At 35.7% G+C, this 13,022-nt stretch overlaps 1 protein-coding gene across 1 annotated transcript in view; it reads left to right on the plus strand.

The window, feature by feature from the left end:
* Positions 1-13,022, plus strand: part of TBC1D32 (TBC1 domain family member 32) — a 213,479-nt gene that overhangs the window by 140,943 nt on the left and 59,514 nt on the right. Inside the window, exons 27-28 of the mRNA XM_047759558.1 lie at positions 1,686-1,811; positions 9,218-9,301. Coding sequence (XP_047615514.1) covers positions 1,686-1,811; positions 9,218-9,301 — 210 coding nt within the window. The remainder of the gene's footprint in view (positions 1-1,685; positions 1,812-9,217; positions 9,302-13,022) is intronic.

The following is a 13,022-nucleotide window of genomic DNA, read 5'->3' on the forward strand; positions in this document are numbered from 1 at the left end:
ACTATTAGTGGTTTTTTGTTTGTTTGTTTGTTTTTGCTTTTTAGGGCCACACCTGTAGTGTGTGGAAGTTCCCAGGTTCGGGGCTAAATCGAAGCTGCAGCTTCTGGCCTATACCACAGCTCAGGGCAGCGCCAGATCCTTAACCCACTGAGCAAGGCCAGAGATCGAACCTACATCCTTATGGACTGTAGTCAGGTTCATTACCACTGAGCCACAATGGGAACTCCCAATATGTATATCATGATAATACTCATTTCTACTCTTATATGTGGTACATGTGCATAAACACACACACACACACTTTATGACATGTAGGTTTCATGAGCTGAATATATTTTTGAAAAGATTGGATGAAAAATAGTTCTGTGGTAAAAAGTTTAATTTTTTAAAATCTGAAAGAATAAGGACTTTTTTGTTTTAATTTTATTCATTTTAAAGTTAAAGAGTTGGTTGAAACTCTCTCTAATATTAAGTTGACTTCTGATATCTATTCTTCAATCCAAAGTAGAGCTTAGGTGGCTGTGTTTTGTAGTGTTCCAGACTACATCTTTGGGCAGAAGCAGTCAGGCCTTTGGTGCTATACTTTCAAAAGGTTCTTGTTCCTTGTTCCCCAAAGTCTCCTTGAAGGAAAGTGGTAAAAGTATGAGTTCATGCAACTATCAGTTCTCCCCCATGATCTTCTAGAAAACAAGAGAGAACATCTTTGCTTTTTTTTCTCTCCCTTGAATTTTTTTACCTAGGTGTGTGAGAAAATAGTGTATATGTTTATATACTTGTATATCCTTTTTTAATGATGCCTAAATCCTCAGTGTATTTATAGATATTTTCTAATGCAAAATCTGATGGGAATTTAATTAAAATGGAAGATGAGAAAAAATCTCATGAAAATAGAATGAAAAGATAAAATTGCTATGTATTCATGAAATTGCTAAAGAAGAAAATTATATTTTAGCCATAGATACTTTCTTAGCACAATTCATTTTCAGCGTAGTTTTTTCCAAGAAAAGGAAATAAATGAGCAGATATTTTGTACATTTATGCTTTCTTTGTGCTTTTAAAAAATTATGCCTGAATGTACATGAAGAATGAGCATAGTATTTATATTAGTCTGTATAGTGAAATCTTAAAGTCCTTACTGTGTATTAAATCAAATACTTAGTAATGAATCATGCTCGTATAAGAATGAGATATGGTTATAAATCAGTCCACTTTATGAGCTTTTAATAAATGTTTTTATGAGCTTTTAATAAATGTAATAGTTTGATATAATTACAGAAAAATCTGTCTTCTTTCAAAACCCATATAAAATCCTTTTTTTTTTTTTTGTCTTTCTGCTATTTCTTGGGCCGCTCCCGGGGCATATGGAGGTTCCCAGGCTAGGGGGCTAATCGGAGCTGTAGCCACCAGCCTACGCCAGAGCCACAGCAACGCGGGATCCGGGATCCAAGCCACGTCTGCAACCTACACCACAGCTCACGGCAATGCCAGTTTGTTAACCCACTAAGCAAGGGCAGGGACCGAACCCGCAACCTCATGGTTCCCAGTCGGATTCGTTAACCACTGTGCCACAACGGAAACTCCATAAGATACTTCTGAAACTTATGACTATCTACATAATTAATATTAATACTTTTTTTGAATTTAGCATGTCTTGTTGAAATAGTATAAGTCCTCTTTCTTATTAGACAGTGATCTTGGCAAACTTTTTTTGCGCTTCAAAACATCTGATAAACAAACTGAATGGATAGAAAACTGCCGAAGACAATTTCGCAAAATGATGAAGGCCAAACCTGATATAATCAGTGGAGCTGGTGAGTACACTTTAATTGTTGTGGGTTCTTTAGTATATTAACAGAAGCTGTGTTTTCACTTTTTAAAAAAATTTTTTAATTTATTTTGTATTATTATTTCACCAAACACACTTTTTTTCCCCCACTGTACAGCATGAGAACCCAGTCACACATACATGTATACATAAATTTTTTATCCCATTGTGCTGCATTGTAAATATATAGACATAGTGCTCAGTGCTACACAGCAGGATCTCATTGTTAATCCATTCCAAAAGCAATAGTTTGCATCTGTTAATCACAAGCTCCCAATCCCTCCCCCTCCCCTGGGCAACCACAAGTCTATTCTCCAAGTCCATGATTTTCTTTTCTGTGGAGATTCATTTGTGCTGTATTTTAGATACTAGATATGAGTGAAATTATAGTTGATTTACAGTGTTGTGCCAGTTTCTGCTGTATAGCAAGGTGACCCAGTCATACATATATATATATTTATGTTTATATTTATATTTTGGTCTGTATTATCTTCCTTCAACTCTACCCCCAGCTGTATCTCAGTCCTTTTCTCTAATATAGAACTAACTAGGACATGCTGTCTAAACCTCTATAAATTTCCTTTATTTTCATATAGTCATTTCATTCAGCATCAGGAGAGAACATAGACCCTCTACTCCATTAGAATGAATTTCATGTTTTCATGGGCTACCTGTTTTTATTCATTAAAATACAAATCATTCCAGTTTCTTTCTTGCATCAAGAAGGTACCTTTAGGTGTGATTGACCTCTAATTTCTCTAGAATTTACTAACATAGCCTCTTGATGTCTCTCCATTCTAAACATTAAATTCCCTAATAATTGCATGTTCAACTTTTCTACTTTTACATCTTTCTGAGTAGTCTCCTATAAAAAGGGAGATGAGTACTTTTTCACATTACCTTCTTTTGTTTTGCTTGAACTTTATTATTTATTTTTTTGAATGATGTTTATTTTTTCCATCATAGCTGGTTTACAGTGTTTTGTCAGTTTTCTACTGTACAGCAAGGTGACCCAGTCACACATGTATATATACATTCTTTTTCTCACATTATCATGCTCCATCACAAGTGACTAGATATAGTTCCCAGTGCTACCCAGCAGTATGTCATTGCTTATCCATTCCAAAGGCAATAGTTTGCATCTATTAACTCCAAATTCCTAGTCCATCCCACATCCTCCCCCTCGGCAACCACAAGACTGTTCTCCAAGTCCATGAGTTTCTTTCCTGTGGAAAGGTTCATTTATGCTGGACATTAGATTCTAGATATAAGTGATATCATACAGTATTTGTCTTTCTGACTTCACTTAGTATGGGAGTCTCTGGTTTCATCCATGTTGCTGCAAATGGCATTATTTTGTTCTTTTTATGGCTGAGTAGTATTCCATTGTGTATATATACCACATCTTCTCAATCCATTCATCTGTTGTTGGACACTTAGGTGGTTTCCATGTCTTGGCTATTGTGAATTGTGCTGCAAAGAACATGTGGGTGCATGTATCTTTTTCAAGGAAAGATTTGTCTGGATGTGTGCCCAAGAGTGGGGTTGTTGGATCATATGGTAGTTCTATATTTAGTTTTCTGAGGTGCCTCTATACTGATTTACATAGTGGTTGTACCAATTTACCTTCCCACCAACAGTGCAAAAAGGTTCCCTTTTCTCCACACCCTCTCCAGCATTTTTTATTTGTGAACTTGTTATGATAACCATTCTGACTGGTATGAGGTGGTACCTCACTGTAGTTTTGATTTGCATTTCTTTAATGATTGACCATGTTGAGCATTTTTTCATGTGCTTTGGTCATCTGTGTATCTTCTTTGGAGAAATGTCTATTTAGTTCTTTGGCCCATTTTTCAATTGGGTTGTTGGTTTTCTTGCTGTTGAATTTTATGAGTTGTTTTTTTATTTTAGAGATTAAGCCCTTGTCAGGTGCATCATTTGAAACTATTTTCTCCCGCTCCACAGGGTGTCTTTTTGTGTTTTTTAAGATTTCCTTTGCTGTGCAAAAAGCTTGTCAGTTTGATTAGGTCCCATTGGTTTATTTTTGTTTTTATTTCTGTTGCCTTGGGAGACTGACCTGAGAAAACATTTGTACAGCTGATGTCAGAGAATGTTTTGCCTGTGTTCTCCTTCCGGGAGTTTAATGGTATCTTGTCTTACATTTAAGTCTTTAAACCATTTTGAGTTTATTATTGTGCATGGAATGAGGGTGTGTTCCAGTTTCACTGATTTGCATGTAGCTGTCCAGTTTTCCCAGCACCACCTATTGAAAAGACTGTCTTTTTTTTTTTTTTTTTCATTTTATATTCTTGCTTCCTTTGTCAAAGATTAATTGACCATAGGTGTCTGGGTTTACTTCTGGGTTCTCTATTCTGTTCCATTGGTCTGTATGTCTGTTTTGGTACCAGTACCACACTATCTTGACTGTGGTTTTGTAATATTGCCCAAAGTCAGGAAGAGTTATGCCTCCTTCTTGGTTTTTGTTCCTTAGGATTGCTTTGGCAATTCTGGGTCTTTTAAGGTTCCATGTAAGTTTTTGGATTGTTTGTTCTAGTTCTATGAAAAATATCATGGGTAATTTGATAGGGATTCACTGAATCTGTAGATTGCTTTGGGTAGTATAGCCATTTTTACAATATTAATTTTTCCAACCCAGAAGCATGGAATATCTTTCCATTTCTTTGAATCATCTTTAATTCCCTTGATCAATGTTTTATAGTTTTCAGCATAAAGTCTTTCACCTCCTTGGTCAGGTATTTAATTTTTTTGCGTGCAATTTTAAAAAGTATTGTATTTTTCTGTTCCTTTTCTAATATTTTATTTAGGTAGTATACAGAAATGGACTGACTTCTGAATATTAATCTTGTATCCTGCTACTTTACTGAGAGGGTGTGGAGAAAAGGGAACCTTTTTGCACTGTTGGTGGGAAGGTAAATTGGTACAACCACTATGTAAATCAGTATAGAGGCACCTCAGAAAACTAAATATAGAACTACCATATGATCCAACAACCCCACTCTTGGGCACACATCCAGACAAATCTTTCCTTGAAAAAGATACATGCACCCACATGTTCTTTGCAGCACAATTCACAATAGCCAAGACATGGAAACCACCTAAGTGTCCAACAACAGATGAATGGATTGAGAAGATGTGGTATATATACACAATGGAATACTACTCAGCCATAAAAAGAACAAAATAATGCCATTTGCAGCAACATGGATGAAACCAGAGACTCCCATACTAAGTGAAGTCAGAAAGACAAATACTGTATGATATCACTTATATCTAGAATCTAATGTCCAGCATAAATGAACCTTTCCACAGGAAAGAAACTCATGGACTTGGAGAACAGTCTTGTGGTTGCCGAGGGGGAGGATGTGGGATGGACTAGGAATTTGGAGTTAATAGATGCAAACTATTGCCTTTGGAATGGATAAGCAATGACATACTGCTGGGTAGCACTGGGAACTATATCTAGTCACTTGTGATGGAGCATGATAATGTGAGAAAAAGAATGTATATATACATGTGTGACTGGGTCACCTTGCTGTACAGTAGAAATTGACAACAGGGTAATGTCAAAAATAAAAATCATAAAAAAATATACAAACAGCTTATATAGCAAAAAAACAAAAAACAAAACAGAACCCAACAATCAGGGAGTTCCTCTGGATCAGCAGGTTAAGAACCCATCTAGTATCCAGGAGGATGTGGGTTCAATTCCTGGTCTCAACTTAGTGTATTAAGGATCCAGCATTGTCACAAGCTTGCAGCTTAGATCAAAGATGCACCACAGACATGGTGTAGGCCAGCAGGTGCAGCTCTGATTTGACCCCTAGCCTGGGAATTTCCAAATGCCACAAGTGTGGCCCTAAAGAAAAAAAAATTAAAAAGTAGGTGGAAGATCTAAATAGTCATTTCTCCAAAGAAGACATACAGTTGGCCAAAAGGCACCTGAAAAGATGCTCAACATTGCTAATTAATAGAGAAACATAAATCAAAACTACAGTGAGCTATCACCTCACACTGGTCAGAATGGCCATCATCAAAATATCTATATATAAATACTGGAGATGTGGAGAAAAAGGAACTCTTCTACAAGGGAAAATCAATACAAATGACAGTGACTTCTCCCCAGAAAAGGTGGAGGACAGAGGAAGTAGCATGATATTATTCAGGTGCCAAAGGCAAAGAACTGTCAACCTGAACTCTGTATTATTGAAAATAGTCTTTAGGAATAGTGAGGAAATCAAGAAAATGTCTCTGATGAAAAATTTGTTACCAGCAGATCTACCCTAAAGAAAGTGGTAAAGAAATTTCTCTACCTCTGTACTACACCTACAACTTCTTATCAATCTATAATTATACAAACTTTTTTATAAGAGGAGTGAATACAGAGTACTTGAAAACATTGAGAAACATAGTTGGACTGTGCTTATAATTTGTATGAAAAGTGAATTTGGTTGCATGTAGTAAGATTGTAAAGTGCTTGAAACCCTTAAGAATTCTGACTTTGTGGAGGGTAGAGAGATGAGAATCATGGGAAGTTCTGAATGAGCAAGTGTTCAAGAACACTGCATCGTGGTTGCATGCAGTATAAATTGATTAGGAAAAAATTGAAATCATAGTGGGATTTTTTTGTGCTTATGTGATCTGATGATGTTCCAGCGGTGATAAAAGAGGAGTGAGTCCTGGAGAAGTTTTACATCCTTACAAACATTGAGCTCTTTTGGAACCAGCCGCTCTTGGTGATGGCAGTGCCAGGGGAGAAAACAGTCCATACCCAAGTATCTCTAAACAATATGCCTTCACTTTTTCCTCAGCAGTAAAACCCATATTCTCTTTTATTATATAAATATTATAAACTTTGGTTTTATAGTCTATTAATGTCAATGTCATAGTGTAACCTGAAGAATTAAATATAACTAAAACAAGATGGCTCCTAATTTAAAGTCCCTTATAGAAATTGTGGGTCTGTCATTTAAAATTAGAATCCACTTAAAACAGTATCTTACAGTTTACTTTCTAGATAGCAGAGTACTGGAGTTAATTACTCTTAACAAAATTTTATGATGTGAATTAATTTCCCTGAGTCACAGATAATGGAATTTTTCAGTGAATTGACAATGACTGAGATACTGAGCATTGCTGAGATAAATAGCCACTCCAGTAATGATGTAGTTCAGCTACACTTATGTTTGGTTAGTTAAAGAGATAGTTCCAATAAATTGTGGCCTTGGGTTCAACTCCCACATATGGATCAGTTTTTAACATTCCATGACTATGATATATCTCTCAAAATATTTAAAAATGCACAGTGCTGTTCATGTGGGTTCCTGGACAAAGCGAATATATTGAAGTCAACAGAAATCCAGAACCTTCTCTGGGTATTTCAGTGACGTCATTTTTACATAGGACATGTAGAATTACTTTATAAGCTTCCAATATATTAATCTAAAAGCCTAATTTCCTATTTCAAGATTAGTACTTGCTGGAAAGTAGTTTACTTTGCAAAATTTGTAATTGGTCTTGTTATTCTTAAGTTTCAAATCAAATTGTTTTAGCTCCTTTCAGAGATGTGCATTTTCTCTTCACTGACCTGTGTTTAGCTGTCTGTCTGGTAGCTAAGCCTGATTTCAGGCATAGGATTCAGATAATTGTTTAGCAGTCTGCTGTGACTTTTCCCATTAACTCAGCTGCTTTGTTTAAATGCGTAACATGTAGCAAACATGGTTGTGCTAAAATGAGCACAATTATAATTGAGTTGAAATGTCCATCTAAAAGTTTTATATAATCTTTGTTACTAATGTATATCTCACGTCTTTCTTGATGATATCTAAAGTTCATCAAGACATTCTGAAAAAACTGTAATCTTGAGACAATATTAGGCGACATAAACATTTAGAAGCTGAAAGTTCTCACCTTAGGGCTATTATTTACATACAGATTCATGAAAGAAAAACATTTGAAAAATTTCTCTGAGTGGGAGAATTTATGCCTATACATGTGAAGATAGAACCAATCTAAACAACTGTAAGTTTGAGTGTATATATTCAGTATTGAAAGGGCACAATACTGGTGTCCTTTCTGATCCTTAATTAATTGCATTTTCATACTTCAAAATATTAATTTCAACCTTGAAATCAGAATATGAATAGGGTTCAAGGAATAAAAACATTATTTTTATCTTTATTAAAATGTCATGAGATGTTTTATGTTGTTTGAAAGCATGTTATTCCTGTTTGACTTCACATTTTTCACATATTCAACACTAATTTTCCTTCATGAATAGTATACTGAAAATACACTTGGATATGCAAAAGGGTACATTCAGTCAACAGAGGTCATGATCAATATCCTGAATATAACTAGGGCACAGTTTTAAAAGCTTACTTGCTGTATGTATAAGCATATCAGTTACTCTACAGATACTTCTTAGAATAATTTTAGATTGCATATTAATTGTCCAAATAGTTATATTCATTTTGGAAGTAATGTATGCAAATGTGGTAGAATTATCTCTGTACTGTTACATTGAGAGACATCTTTTCAGTTTTTCTTTAATAAACTTTCAGAGCAGTTGTAGATTCACAGCAAAATTGAGCAGAAAGTATAGAAAGTTCCCGAATACATTTTACCCTGCCACATGTGTAACCTCCCCCACTATCAATATTTCACACTAGAGTGGTAGACTTGTTACAGCTGATGCACTTACATTGACATATCACTATCATCAAGAGACTTTAGTTTACATTAGAGTTAACTCTTGATGTTTCACATTCTGTGAATTGTGACAAATGTGATAACGTCAGGTACCCTCTATTGTACTACCTTACAAAACAGTTTCACTGCCCTAAAAATCCTGTACTCTGCCTATTCATCCTTCCCTCTCCCCAATCCCTGACAAGCTTACTTTTGATCTGGTTGCCTTGAACTGACTCCATCTGTTGCAAAGTATATAAAACACACAATATGTCCTGCTCTTAAAAGGGATGAGAGGTATGCATTGACTCTGGTCTTGGTGTTCTCATGATTTTTTTTTTCCTGAATGTGTGAATAATAAGATATAGTCTAATTAGTGATTTTTTTTCCTGTATTGAAATCATTTAACAAATTCCGAAGTAATCCTTGGAGGATCTAAAGATAACAGATGATTCTTATCCAGTTTTGCATTGAATAGTTTCTATGTGAAGCTATTAAAATGTAATTTACATTGGAAACATTGTTATGAATATTAAAATGTTACATGTTTTCAGTTGGCCCCTGTCAAGATTGTAACTGTGAAGGAGTTCTGATGACTTTTATTACTAGTGTGTGATTTAGAGATGCAGTATCACATATTATGCTTGACCTTTAATATCCTAATTATTCTCTTGTTTATTACAGCTTTAGTAGAATTACTTGAAAAATTTGTTCTTCATCTCTCTGAAAGCCCGTCTGAATGCTACTTCCCCCCAGTGGAATATACAGGTACATAATAAACAGTTTGAATTTTGGAAAATGCTCAATGTGCAAATAAATAATGTTTCCTAGAGACACGTAAGTTGATTACAAACATGTAAGTAGATTCAAGGTTTTTCATCCTGAAAACCTCTCCCTTTGTCTCCTATACATTCCAAAAATCTTTCAGTCTCTTCTGTGCAAGTGTCTGGGCTTCCTCGAACTTTGTAACTTTTTAGACTTTTCTTTTTCTGTTTATCCATTCAGATGTTTTTTATGGTGGTATCTTCTAATGTTTGATTTTTCTGCTTTCATCTACTATCCCCTAGTGATCTCATTTACTTGTATTATTTTACTGATTATTACCTGTTATTTTTATACATTGTTGATTTCTAAATTTACCTCTTCTACTCAAAGATATTTAAGCTGCTTCCTCACGTTTCTAAATTCTCAATAGGTAAACATTACCTGGATGTGCTGCAGAACCCTTAATGTCTAATAGGGACCTCATTTTATACCTCACTGAGATGCATCCTCTTACATTGTCTGTTTTGGTGTGAGGTGCAGTCATCTGTCCATCGAAGCCAAGTTACCTCCCAATTACCAAGCCATAGTAATTATCTATTCTCAATATATCTCAAATTTATGTTTATATTTATCTACTCTTTATGTTAATTTAGGCCACCATTACTTTTTTGCTTAAGTTATGACCTTTTCTTTATCTGATGTCTCTAATTGGAGTCTCATTTCTTTATGCTGCTCTCAGAATGACCTATGAAGTATAAGCCTGACCACTCCCTATTCCTCTTTGTCTTTGAAGCTTACCATTGACCACTGCATGAAGTTTAAGCTTTTTGTGTTACCCAAAGCCTTATGTTATTTTTCTCCTTCTCTAGCATCATCCCTTTCTCTTCATACCTTATCTTTGTTTTTCAGGAACACTAAACTATTGGCATTGCCAACCTCCCCTTCTCCTCCAAATAGAGGTTCATTTATTCAACAAATAGATATTTTCTTTTAATTGTATGATAGAACTTGTCTAAGCACTTGGACATAGCAGTGAATAAAAGAAGAAAGTCTTACCTTTATAGTTTACCTTCTGATGAGAATACAGTAAATAAGTAAAAGATTTAGTATGTCAGGTGCTATGGTGTAAGTAGAGTAAACAGCAGGGAAGATGTCTAAAGACTGCTAGTTGAGGGGAGAAGTTTCCAATACTAAATAGTGTTCAGATCAGCAAAATTTGGAGAAAGATATATGGATATTTTCAGAGAGAGAGAATTCCAGCAAGTGATTAGGAAGGAAACTAGTATCACTGAATAGGAGCAAGGGGACAGAATTTTTGGTGTTGAAGTTAGAGAAGAGAGGATGGTAGGTTTTTTTTTTTTTTTTAATTGGGGCATAGTTGATTTACAATTGCATGTTATTTTCATGTGTACGGGACAGTGATTCAGTTGTAGATTTTCATATGCATTTCCCTTGTACATTATTTCAGATTCGTTTCCCTTATAGGCTACAAAATAGAGTGGCCTGTGCTTTGTTGGTTTTCTGTTTTGTACGTAATTGTATGTATATGTTAATCACAAACTCCTAATTTATGCCTTTCAATCCTTTCCCCTTTGGTAACCATAAGTTTGTTTTCTATGTCTGTGAGTCTATTTCATAAGTTCATTTGTATCTTTTTTTTTTTTTAAAGGTTCCACATGTAAGCCATATCATACGATATTTGTCTTTGGTCTACTTCACTTAGTATTATCAACTCTAGATTCATCTCTGTTGCTGCAAATGGCATTATTTCGTTTTTTTAATGGCTGAGTAATATTCCATTGTACATAGGTATAGCATCTTCTTTATCCATTCATCTGCCGATGGACATTGAGGTTTCTTCCATGTTTTGGCTATTGTAAATAGTGCTGCAGTGAACATTGGGGTGCGTGTATCTTTTAGAATAACAGTTTTTTTCTGGATATAGGCCCAGGAATGGGAATGCAGGATCATATGAGTAATGGAAATAAAAACAAAAATAAACAAATAGGACCCAATTAAACTTAAAAGCATTTGCACAGCAAAGAAAACCATAAACAAAATGAAAAGAAACCTGGCAGAATAGAAATAATTTCCAATGATTCAACTGACAGGGGATTAATCTTCAAAACATGCAAACAGCTTATGTATAGTTCAATATCAAAAAAATAAACAGTGAGTTTCTGTCGTGGTGCAGCAGAAATGAACCCGACTAGGAACCATGAGGTTGAGGGTTCGATCCTTGACCTTGCTCAGTGGGCAAAGGATACGGTGTTGCCGTGAGCTGTGGTGTAGGTCGCAGATGTGGCTCAGATCTGGCATTGCTGTGGCTGTGGCACAGGCTGGCAACTACAGCTCCCATTAGACCCCTACCTTGGGAACCTCCATATGCCACAGGTGCAGCCCTAAAAAGACAAAAAAAAAAAAAGACAAAAAAACCATATACACAATCTAAAAACAGGCAGAAGGCTTAGTAGACATTTCTCCAAAGAAGACATACAGATGGCCAACAGGTACATAAAAAGATGCTTGACATTACTAATTATTAGAGAAATGCAAATCAAATATACAATGAGGTATCACTTCACTCCAGTTACAATGGCAACCATCAAAGAGTCTACAGATTACAAATATGGGAAGGGTGTGGAGAAAAAGGAACCCTCCTCACTGTTGTCGGGAATGTAAATTGGTAGAGCTGCTAGGGAGAATAATACGGAGGTTCCTTTAAAACTAAATGTAAGACTAACAGAGGGGTTTGAAAGTCATCACAGGGTCTTGAACACAGGAGTGGCATGCTCTGACTTATTTTTAAAAGATCACTATGGATGTATCAGGAAATGACTGAATGGGAACAAAGGACTAAAGCAGGGAGACAAGTTAGAAGGCTGTTGAAAAGGTCCAGGTGAAAAATGGCAAGGGCTTGGATGAGGACGTCAGTCGAGTTTGTTATAAGTACTTGGATTCTAGGTTTATTTTGAAAATGGGACCAACAGAATTGGGTAACAGATTAAATAATGGGGTGAGAAAAACCATCAAAGACCCAAGTTACTGATCTGACCCACTGGAAGGATGGGATTATCAAATACAGAGAGAAGAATGGAAGAAGAATAGATTTCACAGAGGGGATTAGGAGTTTGCTTTTATTTATTTTATTTATTTTTATTTTATTTTTGTCTTTTTAGGGCTGCACCTGTGGCATATGGAGTTTCCCAGGCCTAGGGTTGAATCAGAGCTGTAGCCCCTGGCCTACACCACAGCCACAGCAAACATGGGATACAAGCCACATCTGCAACCTATACCACAGCTCATGGCAATGCTGGACCCTTAACCCACTGAGCAAGGGCAGAGATCAAAGCTGCATCCTCATGGATACTAGCAGATTCATTTCTGCTGAGCCACAATGGGAACTCCCAGGAGCTTGCTTTTATGTGATATTTTGAATACTTGTTACACACATTTAGTAGGCATCTCTAAACACAGAATTTAGGGGAAAGTTGTGCACCGAAAATACAAATTACTAAATCATCAGCTTAGTGTATAAAGCCAATACACATCTCTTTGTCATGTTTCTCTCATATTCTGACTAATTCTTCATGTGGCAATAGTCTCATATAGGGTAGTTTGCCATATCCTCTGTACCTAGAATAACAGTGTCAATAAGTGTTTGACAAATAAAGGAGAAAATGCTTAAAAGAATGAAGGAGAAGAGCTTTATAAACTATCAATC

This window comes from Phacochoerus africanus, chromosome 2 (assembly GCF_016906955.1).
Source record: "Phacochoerus africanus isolate WHEZ1 chromosome 2, ROS_Pafr_v1, whole genome shotgun sequence".
NCBI lineage: Eukaryota > Metazoa > Chordata > Mammalia > Artiodactyla > Suidae > Phacochoerus > Phacochoerus africanus.